This window comes from Oncorhynchus tshawytscha, linkage group LG20 (assembly GCF_018296145.1).
Source record: "Oncorhynchus tshawytscha isolate Ot180627B linkage group LG20, Otsh_v2.0, whole genome shotgun sequence".
NCBI lineage: Eukaryota > Metazoa > Chordata > Actinopteri > Salmoniformes > Salmonidae > Oncorhynchus > Oncorhynchus tshawytscha.
In genome coordinates this window covers 16,472,761-16,490,442 of record NC_056448.1, presented here as the reverse complement: position 1 = coordinate 16,490,442, position 17,682 = coordinate 16,472,761, and the positions used below count along the sequence as shown (strand labels likewise).

Genomic DNA, 17,682 nt, shown 5'->3' with positions numbered 1-17,682 from the left:
CTGGATAGACAAAGCTCTATAGTCTTACTTGTCCAATCTGTCGTGCACTGCTGCTCTTCCTACATACGTAGCTATGTGTAAGTTAGGTCTCAGACAGGAGAAAAATGTGACAGAGGAGACTCATTAAGGTTGAATATTCTAAATAGTTGACTTTTGTGCTTACTGATGAAATATGTTCTCAAAAGGCTACTTAATCCCTGAAGAAATCCTTGAGTCAATGTAGAACAATCACTCCATCTGTTAGATAATGTGAGACAAAGCAAGATACATTATTTTTTAAAACAGGATACATATTTCCATAGTCTAAGTGGAGACTGCAACATGTTGCTTTCTCAGTGACTTAATAGATGGAGGAAATCTATGATAATGCATGCTTTAGTGGATATATTGGTGTCCTAACAGTGGGAGGATCAAGTGCAGGGGTGGGCAATCATTTTTGCTCGAGGGCCACATTGGGATTTCAAAATTCAACAGACGGTCGCACACATTTTCTCTTTACTCAAACCTCCCGCGGGTCAGATTGAATGGGCTCACAGGTCATTGCCCATCCCTGATACTGTATGTTGCCATCCCTGACCAAGTGGCTGCTTGACTTTTAGATGATTAGAAAGTGTATAATCAAAATGAGACACAAATATTTCATTTTAAAAGATTTATTCACAAGTACAAAAAATGTATTTTCATACAGATATTCACATAACAACACATGTTTTCATCACCTAGATACAGTTTACAGTGCATGTCTAGTAATTACACAGACCATGTACTCTTTGGACAAGGCTAACAAAAAGTATTCGACTGAGACATGAAAACACTCACTAGTTGCCAGACACAGTGTGTTGTCCTACATGAAGCATATCACATTTCAATGATTGACATGGTGTGTGTCTGTCCTCACAGCTATGCTGTTGACTGTGCAATGGAATGATAGAGTATTAGTTGATTTCCAATTGTCATCATCCAAAGTCCATTGTGTTGCAATACATTAAAGAGATGACAATAGTTCAAAGTCCCCATTCAGGGACTGGAGACCGTCACCTTTCAGGTTATCTGTCCTCAGTGCCCTTTCTATGGTTGTGTTTACAGTTTAAAAGAATGTGGTGTTCTTTCCTCATGCATATTCAAAACCAATTAGTGCCAATGCCACAGCACTAATAATGAGTTTGTTGAAGCTCCAGTTGAATTACAGTGTACATTAGTTCAGCACCAGTTCACCTCAATGTCTCAATCACTGACATTGCTTTGTCTGTGGCCTTGAGAAGCAGCATTGTTGTACGTGCAGAGTGGAGATGACAGTCAATAATACAGCATCCTCTGGAGAGGTGAGGCAGTGTCCTCTTGTGTCAGAGTGTTTTTGAGGGTCTCACAGTGTATGTGGCAGATGGCCACAAGTGAACCAACACATATAGCTTTGTGCTTTAATAAGGTGATGATGGGACTTTGTCCCTGTTACAGAAACTGTTCTCAATTGAGACGCAGATATGCATTTAGGATTTAAGAGTAGAAAATCAGGACAACTCAAAATTAGAGGGTAAAAATACACACACTCCTAAACATAAAGGTAAATAGTTGGGGTGGATCATAGTCCAGTTGGCCCAGGGCATTGGTTTGTCACCGTAGCAGCTCAGTGTGCCATGGTACTGTGGTGTTTAGAGTCTCTGTTCCCCTCTATCTCATTTTCACCATGTGTGTGTGCTTATGTTAGTATGATAGCTCAGATTGAGCTTCCTCTTCTGAGATGGGACAGTTCACCGAGCATCCACTGACCCAGTCCTGGGCTCAGTTCACTTTAGCCAGCAGCTGCTCTGAGAACAGCTTCTTGAGCTGGGCCACCTCTTCACTGAGGGAGCTGAGGTGGGACTTGAGGACATTGTTCTCTGTATGGTAATGAGACTCTGTCTGGCCCTGTAGGGTTGTACATACTGAGTGGACATACTGAGTGGACTCTTGCTGTTGTCGCCCCCTCCGGGTCTCCTCTCCCTCCTGCTTATGTGGCCAGACTCCTGCCCCCTCAGCTCCACCCAACATGATGTGTCCGCTGGCTGCCTCCCGGGGACCATCTCTTGCTCCCATTGACTGTATGGGGCTGTGCCTGTTGTCCTCTCCACTGCTGAGGATCTTGAAGCGCATTTTGTGAGGAAAGTTCTTTATGCCCTCCCCAGACTCCACTTTCCCCATCATCACTCTGGAGAGCTCCCCAGGGAAGTGTCCACTGTGGTGCACCTGGGCCTCTGCAGGAGAGTGGTGGAGCTCGTAGCCCAGCTCCTCTGCTCTGTGTGGGGACAGTTTGCCATGATCACTCAGTCGGTCCTCAAAGGAGAGGGGGCTCCCTAAACTGGAGCTGCCAGGGGTGGAGAACCCAGAGTCCTCTGACATGCTGCCAGCGTCCCTGGAGCCTTGCACGCTGAACTGGCCCCCGTGGGCAGCAGGGTGGCTCCCTGGTCCACTGGGCAGATAGTAGTGTGGAGCCAAGGTCTGTGGAGCACAGGGGGCTGTGGGGAGGGGCAGGATGGGTGTGTTGGAGGGATCTTTGACCAGGCCGAAGCGGAACTTGAGTGCCAGCAGCTCGGCCCTGAGACGTGCATTCTCCTCCAGCAGCGCCAGCACGCGATTCTCCACCACCATGTCGTTGACGCGGCGCTTCTCCCTGGAGCGCTTGGCCGCCTCGTTGTTCTTCTTGCGCTTGTCCCAATAGCCGTCATCCTTCTTCTCGCTGGGAATGAACTCACGCTTCCGTCTGAGGGCGTTTCCAGAGGTGGGCGGGTCATTGGTGCGCTTCAGAGCAGAGGTGCTTCCAAGCAGAGAGCGGGCCAGCAGACTGCTAGAGGTCAGGATGGACACGGCCTCGTCTGTGAAGGACAGGGTCTCACCAGGTGCAGCACTCAACTCCCCACCACTCTGCTCCCTCATGTCTTGAGAATCTTCTTCAAACATCTCACTGGTCACACTCATGATTTTGCTGTGTTGAGATGTTCTGTTCTTCAGATAGTGTCTCAAAATCCAGTGTCGTGGAATGTTATGGTGGCAAATTGTTGCAATAATCCCACCTAGCGTTCAAAAGAGGAAGAAGAAATGGAGAGGGGAATTTAGTTGTTATGCAAGACCAGTTACAACACAATGTTATGTAACCCCATTACATTTTTTTCCAGTTAAACTGGAGCTACTTGCACAACAACCCCACATGACTCTTGAATAAGAACCATGATGTACTAAGTGCTAGACAGACATGTCGATCTCTTTTGAAAATGTTTACAATATAATAATCAAAGTGGCCTCCTGCCAGTCTAAAGGTTAAAGGGTTCATTATAAGATCTATATTCGTATTCCTTTAATAAATAAGAGGCTAAAAGGTTTGTTTTTTTTCCCCTCCCAATTCTAAAGAAAGCTTTTATTTATTAACCCTGTTCTGACGCAATGACTGGAGCTGAAGTCGCTTCATCAGACTAAATCAGTGTTAACCTGCATGTAGGTTAATAACATAGTGTTATATAACACACCGTATCAATCTCTAGAACAATCTGTGCAATGACCTGCATTGATTGCCTTGTCTATTTTTTATTTCACCAAAACAAAATGGCTTAACAGTTTGAGTTCCCGATCAGACGTTATATCTTTCAGGAATCGAATTGCATCAAGGACATTTATTAGAGCACTAGCCTAGTTTGCAAATTGATAATACTCCGCGCCCAACTGCTATTCCCTCTGTTCATTTACAATTGGTTCGCTGTATAGATCGAACTGTTAACCGAGCTACAGTACATCCCTAAACGAAGACTGAACTGGTTCTTCTCTAAACCGTTTAGTGGATGTCATTCTAAATTCCAGTCAGATATACAAAGGGAACGAAATAACGTATTGAAACAGCAATGGAAGTTACAACAAACTATTGCAATGAAGGTCCTTTTAAGCATAATTGCATACCTGTTCCACTAAATCTATTCAGATCATCTCAATTCATCATCATTTTGACTGTAAAGTGATCTACTGAATAGATCACTGGCGATGCCTAATTAATGACATTTGTGGAGTAGTTGTATGTGTGTATGTATGTATGTATGTATGTATGTATGTATGTATGTATGTATGTATGTATGTATGTATGTATGTATGTATGTATGTATGTATGTATGTATATATATATATAACATTTATTTGACTTCTAAAGCTGAATCGAAAGTTGTCTATAGTTTTCTTTACTTGGTATATTTGATATTATTTAACCTCAAATCATCGTAGCCTACATTATTATTGATAGGCTTCTGTTGTAGGCAATAATGTTACATTTCTATTTTCTGTAGTATAAAGAAGGCACTGTTGAAATACACCTCATGAGTGAAAATTGTGAAAATACCTTGAGTTGGATTCTCGTTGTCTCAGAAAAACACCGATCTTTCAATTTCAGAAACGTGTCACAGTGTAACAGAGCGATCGTAATAATTCAGCAGCTTCGATTCAGCACTGGGTCATCGAATACACAGGATACTTTGTTTCCTGCACGGAGTAGGTTACTGTTAGCCTACTCAATATTAGGCTACTAGTCTCCCTGACACCTTGCGTCTCGCGTTTCTGCTCCACTTGGAATGCTGCAGCTCCTATTTGTTTCTTTCCCGGTGAAGTTCAGCCGAGGACGTTTCCTATCCTCACTTGAACCATATGTGTGGTGCGCTCACTGAGACCGCCTCTCTCCCTGCCAAGACCCACCCCGCAAGGGACAGCTCACATAACGTTATCCTGCTCATGCATCATCAACTGAACTCGCTAGCCCATCCTTTCGTAACAATGAAGTAATATTGCCATCCCTGGCTCCCTCTCACTCTCCCTGCAGATTTCCAATAGACCTATGCTCTTCAACCAAAAATCAGCTTTAAGGACGGCAAACGCGGTATCACGTCAAAGTGAGTGACAGATCAGAGTTGTTGGAATAGAATTGAGAAAGAAAATGCCAGCAGTCATTATGTAAGCACTTCACAGTTTTCTAGCATATGGTGATCTCCACTGAATCCATTCTCATTATAAAGGAGATATCCCTAAAAAAAAACTATGTGTCTGGAGGGATATAGTTCAGGGAAATACTTTCTGTTTTCCATATTGCTTCTTATGCAATGATCCATCTTTCACAGTGTCAATGAACTCCTTAACATAAAGCCAAGAGATTTACCCAGCCTTGTGAAATATTCTCAGAATCTCAGAAAAACACAGTATAGGCCTATTACATAACATAATGGAACATACTGAAGAAGTGTTTTGGATTTACTTACAGAATAATACAAAATGCTCTGAGACCTGGTTGCAACCATAGGGGTTCCATGAAAACAGCAGAATTCAGCAGTCACATGAGCTTTTAGAGTGGAACATACTGTATGCATCAGTCGAATGACCACCAAGCATCTTATGAAAATAAATCCTGGGTTTAAAAAATACTCTCTTGAATTAGTTTCAAATCCAGACCATAGGCAACAGCTTGAGACTTTAGGAAATTCTTTCCCCCGCTGTCAGTCGTGTTCCTATAGGATTAATAGATTTTTTAACCATTTTCTTCCATCTATGGAATTTGATCTGGAAATAGATAAATACACATTTTTCAAATCTAAATTGGTTAAACTACACACATACACGGAGTATACCAAACATTAGGAAAATCTTCTTAGTATTTAGTTGCACCCCTCCCTTTTGCCCTCAGAACAACCTCAATTCATCGGGCAAGGAGTATACAAGGTGTGGAAAGCGTTCCACAGGGATGCTGGCCCATGTTGACTCCAATGCTTCCCATAGTTGTGTCAAACTGTCCAGGTGTCCTTTGGGTGGTGGACCATTCTTAATACACACAGAAAACTGTTGAGCATGAAAAATCCAGCAGCGTTGCAGTTCTTGACAAACCGGTGCGCCTGGCACCCAGTACCATACCCTGTTTAAAGGTACTTAATTATCTAGTCTTGGCCATTCACCCTCTTTTTAATTTTTTTACCTTTATTTAACTAGGCAAGTCAGTTAAAGAACAAATTCTTATTTTCACTGACGGCCCATGAACAGTGGGCCTGTTCAGGGGCAGAACGACAGATTTGCACCTTGTCAGCTCAGGGGTTTGAACTTGCAACCTTCCGGTTACTAGTCCAATGCTCTAAACACTAGGCTACCCTGCCACATAGATTGTGTACACATACACAATCCTTGTCTCAAGGTGTAAAAATCCTTCTTTAAACTGTCTCTTCCCCTTCATCTACACCAATTTAAAGTGGATTTAACAAGTGACATCAATAAGGGATCATAGCTTTCACCTTAATTCACCTGGCAAGTCTATGTCATGGAAAGAGCAGGTGTTGTTTTTAATGTTTTGTATGCTCTGTGTATAATACTCAATGAACTGGTTGCTGACTTCATAATATATCATATCTGTTCTTAGGCAAAATAAGGTGAAATTAATTACAATGATTAAATTAATATTAACTCATCATGTACTTTTGACGTTCATCTGTTTATACAGTGTGATGTCCATTGACCACTCGGCCTACAATAGCCAGGCGCTGCAAGGTGCTAGTGATGTCATTTCCCAATTATCACCCTCTCTGTCCATTTGGTATGACCACAGGGGTTCTTCCGGCCCTCTCCACTAACTCTGCAAACACTACGCACCCACCACAGCTGGCACAGTGCCTGCCTTGGTTCTCTCCCCCTCAACAATCTCTTCAACAAAGCCTGCGTGAGTGCTTGCTGTTTGCGTGGGTCTTGGTTGCAGAATTGATCATTTGTGTTTGATGCAAAGCAAAGATATAAACAAACAAAAGATCACGTGAATCCTTCTTTAGTGGCGGTGGTCTGAGGCCCTCTCCTCTGACGTTACTAAACCGCCGTGTGTCATTAGTAGCTAATGAGGTGGTTGTTCTGGGTCAGGATGAATTCCAGCCCATCTGGTCCAGCAAATGGCACAAAGTCCTGTTTTTTTGCAGGGAGAGCACAATCAGTAATACTACTGGTGTGCATGCAGTAGCCTCTGTTTGGGATGCAGTACAAACTAGTCTCTTCTCAATGTATTTTCTATTAGGTTGTAATAGTTACAAAATGCAGGTCTCTCATTAACTAACACATTACAAAGGATTACAGGATTTTGCTCCTTTAAACTGTACTCCACTGTGCTGTGAAGGTTCTATTCTATGGGGGCAGGGTTGAGGAGTAATGGATTACATGTAATCCGTTACATGTAAGGGATTACGAACATGTAACTGTAATCCGCTACATTACCGGCAAAAATATTGTAATCAGATTAGAGATACTTTTGAAAAACTGATTACTTCGAGGATTACTTTTCAATTCAGAAAGAATATTTGTGAAAAACATTTTTTTGACACCTCTCTGTTTTCTCAATGACTTTTAAATCAGAATTTCAAAAAACGTGCAAGTTGAAGTTTGTTTCATCTGAGCGAGTCTGACCACAAAGCAGAGACCACCACTATGATGACACATCAAATGTGTTCGATGGATCGTGGGAAAAGAGCAGGAATAGTGTTTTGTAGGCTATAGTCCCAGCTACTGTATGTCTTTCAATGGTACAACTGCTGTCGGCATATAAAGATGATCCAACTTGAATAAACGCTTGGAGGTAAGGATGACAGCAGTGGTGTAGTCTATGGCAATATATACATCCACTTATTATTGATGTCTACATAGCGCATTGATGTGTCACACTGCTGCTCTCTCATTTAGCTATTTGCGCCGTGCGGATTGTGGTTGTTGTGGATGAATTCAAGAAGTTTAAGTTGTAAATCAATCATTGTTCTTGAAATCAGTGGACAGTCAGTGAAAAATGCGCTCTTGCAACAGCATATGTAATAAAAGTGGGGCATTTATCTAATTCATGCAGATAAAAAAATCCATAGGCCTAATGGACACATGCTCAAACTCACACCCTTTTGATAGACTTAAATGGGCAGTCTGTAGTTGCTACATCCATTTTGGACTTATAAATTATTTATAGTAATATAAGGATATAATTTAATTGTATTATTATATGTAGTAGACAGAAATAGGTTAGATGAAGAAAAATGTAATATCCATATGTGGCCAGCTATGTAAACTTTAACATTGATTTAAGTTGTTTAATTGGTAACATACATTTTTGTCTTCTTCTAATGCATCTTAAGGGGAAAGTAATCTAAAAGTAACTGAATGTAATCAGATTACGTTACTGAGTTTGGGTAATCCAAAATGTACGTTACTTTGGAGAGGTAACTAGTAACTTAACGAATTACATTTAGAAAGTAACCTACCCAACCCGTATGGGGTCAGGGATTAGTCGGATAACCCATTTTCTCCGGTGTTCTTCTGTACAGAACTCAATGTACATGGTGAGGTCACTGTCCTCCTCACTGTGTTTGCCATGGCTATCACAGGCCAAAGGAGATCAAACATCATGGGGCCAGGCACTAGTATATCTATCTATCTATCTATCTATCTATCTATCTTACTGCAAGCTGTGGTGGGGAAGGTGGGAGATAGCTGGGATGCATGCATGTATTCACAGACGTAATTGAACAGGTCATACTCCATTTCATATAATGGTACTCAATATCAGTGTCTTCAATTGAGTTAAAGGAACACTTTGATGTAACTGTAACTACACTGTAACACAGCCTGCTTTTTTTGCCTTATTTGCCTGAAATACACATTCACTCGAGGCATTATACACTCGTATCATATAGTGATCTCTATAAATATAAATATCTCTGTCCTACCTGCCAAGTGGGTGGTACACAGTGGCACAGAGGGACTCACAGTTCAGGCTGTTAATCCCAGCAAGACTGATCGACAGAATTGACCACTGGGAAAGGACAGGGAGGTTTTAGTGAAAGATGGTAGTACAGTGATGTTGTATAACGTCCTCTGGGACACACTGGGATTGTGCCTAAAATACCAACATGAGGAGTCCACTGAGGAGAACAAAGGCCATGATCTCTATACTATACTGTACTGTACATTCTGTTCTATTGACACACATGAATGATTGCTGTAACCTGGTCTCAGAGCATTTCATATGATTCTGTATGTAAATCCGGGACACTCCATTTAGTATGATATTCTACGTTTCGTATGGTATGTATTCATTTGTGGATGTCCATCACCCATTTCGTATGATATGTTACGAATTACAATTTGTATTATATGTTATGAATTTGCAAATCATACAATGTGTTACGAATTTGCAAAACTTACAATATGTTAGGAATTCTAGTTAGGTGGCTAACGTTAGCTAGCTGGCTAATATTACCTAGGTTACGTTAAGTAGTTGAAAAGTTGCTAATTAGCTTAAATGCTATAGTTGTCCGTGATGAGATTCAAACTCGAAACCTAGATGTTCGCATTGTACTCCCACTCATCCACTACAACCAACCACCTTAGCCTTAGTAGCCATCTATCTTATGTAACCATACAAAACATATCATTTCATACTAATACCAGATTTAAATATACTATGCTACGTCTAGTCTATGAGACCAGGCTGGATTACTGCAGGAAAAGATTTCACAACACTTCCTGCTCACCTGGACCACACCTTGTCAAATTTTCTCTCTCCTTCTTTCTTTCTTTCTTTCTTTCTTTCTTTCTTTCTTTCTTTCTTTCTTTCTTTCTTTCTTTCTTTCTTTCTTTCTTTCTTTCTCTGTCTCTTCGTTGTGCCCCCCCCCCAGTCTCTATCTCTTGTCAAACTCTTTCAACCCTGTTGGCCTGTCTTGGATCATATCACAGCCTCATTCCAGAAGCTGTTTATTGTGTCTCAGTTTAGATAATGGGCTGTAACACGTTGACACGTTGCATCACTTATCTGCCCTGCACTCATTGACACGCTGTAGTGTCTAGTAAAACTACAGCATATCAGTTATTGCCGTTGAAGACACCCCAACCTGAAATAAAACTGTCATGTCCACATTTGACCCTCCTTTATAGGCTCAGCACCATCTATCGCTCCACTATCCCCTCCATACAGTCACACGTGCACTGTGCTATAAAATGCTAGTTTAATTCTATATAGAATTCCACAATCTTGCAACATTTAGTTTTCCTGGATTTAGAATGAACTTCAAGCTCTGAATCAATGCTCCTCTGAGAGTTCCACACAGAAACACATTCATGTAACTCCCATCGAATCATCTATACACACAGCCACACCACTGCTTCATAATCATAATCATATGAGTTGTATTGCGGCTCCTTATAATAGAACATGACTCATTTTGTGTAACTTGGGGGTCTGTTTCATAACAGGGGGACTTAGCCCCCCCCCCCTTCTTAAATGGGCAATATGCTATTGCTACATACATTTTTTTTACAAATTAATTATATGTACCCATTGATTCTTATAAATGCCTTATGAGCATATTTTAACTGCCATGCTCCATCAGAACCATAAATATAAGCTTATTTTACTCCATTGTTTGTAGACAGTGCAATTGTAAACTAACACTGTATAGCCTCAAAACATGGTTAAAACTATCATTTTGACATCATGGATGGTCAGTCCTTGCATCCATAGCTTTGTCTATGGATTTTAGAGTGAGTTACATTTCCCCAGCCCCATCCCTCAGCTGTTTACCAGAACAACAGCAGCGTTGTTATAGTTTGAACTGCAGATTGCCGCTTTAACTCTATACTGTATGTCTATCACTCTCCATCTACTAAATCCAAAGCACATGCACTAACTCACAATGAACACTCAATGAACACACAGAACTTACTCTGTGTTAACATTTTGCCTTGAGGCAAAACCACATGCGTTTCAGTATTAACCTCTGACACACACATGAGAAAAACATGAGAAAAACAGAGCATTGTGACGAGGAACACAAGACCTCAGAGCCCTTCCTTCCACATGCGTCTATTCCTGGATTCTAAAATACGTCACACAGTTGCCACAGCAACCACTGCTGGTTACAGAGAGGAGGGATGTGATGAAATAATCATAAAATGGGCAGGTAACAAATGCAAAATCATGTTTTCACATCCAGATCAGATCAATAAAGCAGAAAAATATTTTCAGCCTAAAGTTATTTTCTTCACAATATGTTGAAAAGCACAAATGTTAATGATGCATGTGCAGACTAGCCATGTCTAGCCGTTCTTATTTTAGGTTGAGCTCTGTAAGCAGTTCTCTAGCTCAGTGCCAGGTTGGCTCCAGGAAGGAGCCCAATCTGCATTATTTCCTGTAACTGGGAGGTAATGACCTTGTCACCTAATGCCATTATGTGACTCAATGTGACACCAATCCATGTGTTGTTCATTGGGCACACTTTGACCTACAATCCTGGCTAGCTGCAGAGTGGATGTGACAGCTGTCTAGTGTGCAATTGTAAGAGGCAGTGCTCATTGAAAGTAGTCCTTTTTTCTTTGAACATAGCCTCTGATAAACACTTGTATTGGTTTCAAAGAGCATTAAAGCATATGGAATATAGTCTATTATGCAATACACAATGTTATTGCCTTCTTCCACTCTATTGAAATACAAATTAACAAGGAACTGAATGTATTTACAGTGGGGCAAAAAAGTATTTTGTCAGCTACCAATTGTGCATGTTCTCCCACTTAAAGATGAGAGAGGCCTGTAATTTTCATCATAGGTACACTTCAACTATGACAGACAAAATGAGGAAAAAATCCAGAAAATCACATTGTAGGATTTTTAATGAATTTATTTGCAAATTATGGTGGAAAATAAGTATTTGGTCACCTACAAACAAGAAAGATTTCTGTCTCTCACAGACCTGTAACTTCTTCTTTAAGAGGCTCCTCTGTCCTCCACTCGTTACCTGTATTAATTGCACCTGTTTGAACTTGTTATCAGTATAAAAGACACCTGTCCACAACCTCAAACAGTCACACTCCAAACTCCACTATGGCCAAGACCAAAGAGCTGTCAAAGGACACCAGAAACAAAATTGTAGACCTGCACCAGGCTGGGAAGACTGAATCTGCAATAGGTAAGCAGCTCGGTTTGAAGAAATCAACTGTGGGAGCAATTATTAGGAAATGGAAGACATACAAGACCACTGATAATCTCCCTCGATCTGGGGCTCCACGCAAGATCTCACCCCGTGGGGTCAAAATGATCACAAGAACGGTGAGCAAAAATCCCAGAACCACACGGGGGGACCTAGTGAGTGACCTGTAGAGAGCTGGGACCAAAGTAACAAAGCCTACCATCAGCAAGGGCATTGAAGATGAAACGTGGCTGGGTCTTTCAGCATGACAATGATCCCAAACACACAACGAAGGAGTGGCTTCGTGAGAAGCATTTCAAGGTCCTGGAGTGGCCAAGCCAGTTTCCAGATCTCAACCCCATAGAAAATCTTTGGAGGAAGTTGAAAGTCCGTGTTGCCCAGCAACAGCCCCAAAACATCACTGCTCTAGAGGAGATCTGCATGGAGGAATGGGCCAAAATACCAGCAACAGTGTGTGAAAACCTTGTAAAGACTTACAGAAAACGTTTGACCTCTGTCATTGCCAACAAAGGGTATATAACAAAGTATTGAGATAAACTTTTGTTATTGACCAAATACTTATTTTCCACCATGATTTGCAAATAAATTCATGAAAAATTCTACAATGTGATTTTCTGGATTTTTTCCCCCTCATTTTGTCTGTCATAATTGAAGTGTACCTATGATGAAAATTACAGGCATCTCTCATCTTTTTAAGTGGGAGAACTTGCACAATTGGTGGCTGACTAAATACTTTTTTGCCCCACTGTATATTTGTATATCTACTATGACATCTGTCATGAAGTCAAACGCATTGTTAAGTTGTCATGAAATAAGATATAAATCCTCAGAGCTTGTGACGGAGGGAGTTGTGTGTGGGAGGGGGTCTTAGTTGTATTATTCTTACTGGTGGGTTGGTGTTGTTGAACAATCTATAGCACAGAGGGGTGGGGGTAGAGAGTGAGTGCATGACTAGGGTTATGTAACCCATGCTGTGCACTTACATAATACATTCATAATCAGCCTCAAGGACAGATATATATGGCCTAGTTTCCACCTTGTGCCTGCCAGCATACCAGTGGCACAGTGTCCTGAACACTAATTTCACTGCTGGCTGCAGAGGGAAAAGGCTTGGGATTGTTCAGCATATGTATAGTTTTTGCAGATTTTTTTATGTCAGATATAGTGATATGTGTCTAAGGAAGACAAAAAATGCATTTGCAATAAAAATGTTGAGACAAATATGGCCACAGATGTTTTGGTGTGTTGCTGATAGACTTACTTTTTTGGTTCGCTAATCCCTCCTGTAGTTGACAACCTTTAGACATGACATGACACATGAAGGCCTAACACATTGCAAGGCCCTGAGCCATGTCAAACAGATTATTTTCCAAGTGTGCATGCAAGAGCCACCCTGTCATTACTCTATTTATACTTTCACAGCTAGACTCTTTCAGTATACCATGCTCAAGACATTTTGGAATGTCTCTCTACTCATGTCACCTCTGCTCTTCCACCAACATTGCTGAGGTTATGACCAGTTCCAATACTGATTCCACCACACTAACAAAGCTAAAGCAAAACTCCCTTTTTTCCCACTGCGAACATGACCATATCAGCACAGCCTGGCTCAGTGTATCTCTGTGTATTGTGAAACCGTTAAATGACCTGTCAATCAATATCAGTTGGCCTATGTTCAAAATAGTTGTTGCATCATCCTCAGATAACCGCCTCCCTCTCATTAATTTGAAGTTGAAACATGTTGTACTATCCAGATTAGTGCTGTAGTGTCAGAGTGAATCCACTCAAACAAAGGAACTAGGTTAGTGTTGTTATCAGAGAGGACTTCCTCCACCATACTCACTTATTCTGTTGCCAGAGACAACTAAGTACACTTCATAACACCCTCTAATGTAACATGTTGGATCAACACTGCCAGGCACATGCTCAGATAGACAGGGGTCTTTCCATCACTGTAATTACACCAATTCATTTTCAGAGTTAGTTAGCAGAATTAGTATTCACAGCTTCAGTGATGGATAACTCCTTGTTGGACTAATGTTTTGCCCATGATGTGATGTTGAGGTTTATGTCATGTCTGTTGGTGTTCCAGAAAAAGATCCAAAGGCTTTTTCAAGTAAAGGTACTGCAAGTACGGTCTTTCCACTAACTCCATAAATAGAGTAATGGCAGTACAGAGGAAGAACAGTGAAAAAAGGCTTTGAACAGTTGGCTGTAAGAGCTTAACCCAAAGTTACTTCAGCCCCTGATCCTCTGAACAAACCCCATGCCAGAGATAGCTGCCAAGGTCAATAACACATTCTGATTGGTCAGTGATGGGAACTGTCATCTACTGTCATCAAATATAGGCTATGTAATTGTGACATGGGGACAATAGGTTGGGCTGAGCCTCACTTGCTATCATTCCTTTCCTGGATTGAGAAACCCTGGGGTTTTTCAATTGCTCCATGCTGCTACTTTGACAATTCATAAAGGATTTATTGTGGAAGTGTACAATAATGCATACTGGTGTTGGATCACCACAGAGAAAAGATTCACAGCTGGTTGAGTCTAACTAGCTTGGTATATACCAGACTGATTTACCACTGTAGCGAACCAGTCATGGGTCGTTCCATGTCATTTCAGCAAGCCATGACACCCACCATCTCAGATCGTTCTGAAATAATTTCTGTAGTAAGAAGCAGATAAGATAAGCATTCCATAAGCATTATTGTGTTCAAATATCATTTGATCTCTGAGGAATTAAGCTGATTGATTGCACCCAAATTGGCAATTTTAATATATAGGATTCATATAATCAATAGTTATAGTACTTAACAGCCAATTTGGACCAAACTTTTTTCTAACAATGAGTAAGACATGAGGAATCCAAATAATTAGTCAAACCCCACGCCAATCCCACCCCAACAACAAGTATATAGTGTCAGTTCTCTATGATTGACAAGTAGTATGGAGCTGTGGCTCAGAGTTTTGAATCTTCATCCTATGTAATGTATTCTCAGTAAATTTGGTGTGTACCCCCCTGTTTTCCCCACGATCTAGTGGTCAGAATGAGACATACACCCAACAAGTTCAATGACAAATTTCTCTGAACATACTACACTGAACAAAAATATAAACTCAAAATCTACAGTGTTGGTTTCATGAGCTGAAATAAAAGATCCCAGAAATGTCCATACACACAAAACGCTTATTTCTCTCAAATGTTGTGCACAAATTTGGTTACATCCCTGCATTTCTCATTTGCCAAGATAATCCATCCACCTGACAGGTGTGGCATATCAAGAAGCTGATTAAACAGCATGATCGTTACACAGGTGCATCTTGTGCTGGGGACAATAAAAGGCCACTCTAAAATGTGCAGTTTTGTCACACAACACAATGCCACAGATGTCTCAAGTTTTGAGAGAGTGTGCAATTGGCATGCTGGTTGCAGGGTTGTCCACCAAAGCTGTTGCTAGAAAATGTAATGTTCATATCTCTACCATAAGCCGCCTCCTACGTAATTTTAGAGAATTTGGCAGTACATTCAACCGGCCTCACAACAGCTGACCACCTGTATGGTGTTGTGTGGGTGAGCGGTTTGCTGAGGTCAACATTGTGAACAGAGTGATCCATGGTGGGGTTATGGTATTGGCAGGCATAAGCTACAGATAACGAACACAACTGCATTTTATCGATGTCAATTTGAATGCACAGAGATACCGTGACGGGATCCTGAGGCCCATTGTTGTGCCATTCATCCACCACCATCACCTCATGTTTCAGCATGATAATTCACGGCCCCATGTCGCAAGGATCTGGACACAACTCCTGGAAGCTGAAAATGTCCCAGTTCTTCCATGGCCTGCATACTTACTAGACATGTCACCCATTGAGCAAGTTTGGAATGCTCACGATGTGGGGGGTCCGTGGGATGTGGGGGGTCGTGGGATGTGGGGGTCCGTGGGATGTGGGGTGTTTGTGGGGTGTGTGGGGGGGGGGGGTCCGTGGGTTGTTTTCGACCATTTCTTTAATTTCTCAAGTCTAACTCATTGTCAGAATCGTATTTTAGCTACTATATTTATTCTATATTATGATGAATCCTATAAATTAAAATGGCAAATTTGGGTGCAATTAATTAGGTACATTTTTTAGAGATTAAATTATATTATATTTCAACAAAATAATGTTGCAGGAATGCTGTAACATTATCTGTTTCTAACAGAAACAATTTCAGAACAATCTGAGATGGTGGGTGTCGAACTCCTCTTTCTTGGGCTTTTTGAAGTGGAACTACCCTCATGCAAGCTTGTGGGATCAGGCGGCTCGCAAGTGTGACAATCTTAGGCGTAGTGGGTGAGGAGTCAGGTGCAGGAGGCAGAAAGTTCTGAATAGCACTTTATTCAGCACCGGGAAAAATAGTCTATACAACAAAACTGAGCGTCATAAAACAAATGTCCAAAACAGGAACCAAACCAAGATCGCACTACCACACATACAAAGTGGGAATAAACAAGCCCGCACGAAGAGTAGGCGGGCCTACCGACTTAAATAGCCAAACACATGAAGAGCAGGCGGGCCTACTGACTTAAATAGCCAAACACATGAAGAGCAGGCGGGCCTACCGACTTAAATAGCCAAACACATGAAGAGCAGGCGGGCCTACCGACTTAAATAGCCAAACACATGAAGAGCAGGCGGGCCTACTGACTTAAATAGCCAAACACATGAAGAGCAGGCGGGCCTACCGACTTAAATAGCCAAACACATGAAGAGCAGGTGGGCCTACTGACTTAAATAGCCAAACACATGAAGAGCAGGCGGGCCTACTGACTTAAATAGCCAAACACATGAAGAGCAGGTGGGCCTACTGACTTAAATAGCCAAACACATGAAGAGCAGGTGGGCCTACTGACTTAAATAGCCAAACACATGAAGAGCAGGTGGGCCTACTGACTTAAATAGCCAAACACATGAAGAGCAGGCGGGCCTACTGACTTAAATAGCCAAACACATGAAGAGCAGGTGGGCCTACTGACTTAAATAGCCAAACACATGAAGAGCAGGTGGGCCTACTGACTTAAATAGCCAAACACATGAAGAGCAGGTGGGCCTACTGACTTAAATAGCCAAACACATGAAGAGCAGGTGGGCCTACTGACTTAAATAGCCAAACACATGAAGAGCAGGCGGGCCTACTGACTTAAATAGCCAAACACATGAAGAGCAGGTGGGCCTACTGACTTAAATAGCCAAACACATGAAGAGCAGGCGGGCCTACCGACTTAAATAGCCAAACACATGAAGAGCAGGCGGGCCTACCGACTTAAATAGCCAAACACATGAAGAGCAGGCGGGCCTACCGACTTAAATAGCCAAACACATGAAGAGCAGGCGGGCCTACCGACTTAAATAGCCAAACACATGAAGAGCAGGTGGCCTACCGACTTAAATAGCCAAACACATGAAGAGCAGGTGGGCCTACCGACTTAAATAGCCAAACACATGAAGAGCAGGTGGCCTACCGACTTAAATAGCCAAACACATGAAGAGCAGGCGGGCCTACCGACTTAAATAGCCAAACACATGAAGAGCAGGTGGGCCTACTGACTTAAATAGCCAAACACATGAAGAGCAGGCGGGCCTACCGACTTAAATAGCCAAACACATGAAGAGCAGGTGGGCCTACCGACTTAAATAGCCAAACACATGAAGAGCA

At 41.8% G+C, this 17,682-nt stretch overlaps 2 protein-coding genes across 6 annotated transcripts in view; one reads left to right on the top strand and one right to left on the bottom strand.

Moving 5' to 3' along the window:
• LOC112219368 (guanine nucleotide exchange factor VAV2) overlaps window positions 1-17,682 on the top strand; it is a 1,336,992-nt gene that overhangs the window by 1,124,590 nt on the left and 194,720 nt on the right. The window lies entirely within an intron of this gene.
• Window positions 638-4,681, bottom strand: LOC112226286. Its single transcript, XM_024390663.2, has 2 exons — window positions 4,352-4,681; window positions 638-3,047 (listed from the first exon to the last, which is right to left on the bottom strand). Exon 2 carries the CDS (start codon window positions 2,950-2,952, stop codon window positions 1,780-1,782), a length of 1,173 nt encoding a protein of 390 aa, XP_024246431.2. The 5' UTR covers window positions 2,953-3,047; window positions 4,352-4,681; the 3' UTR covers window positions 638-1,779.

Bases quoted from the DNA above. Each gene is read 5' to 3' on its own strand.
- LOC112226286 (XM_024390663.2), bottom strand. From the start codon at position 2,952: ATGAGTGTGACCAGTGAGATGTTTGAAGAAGATTCTCAAGACATGAGG.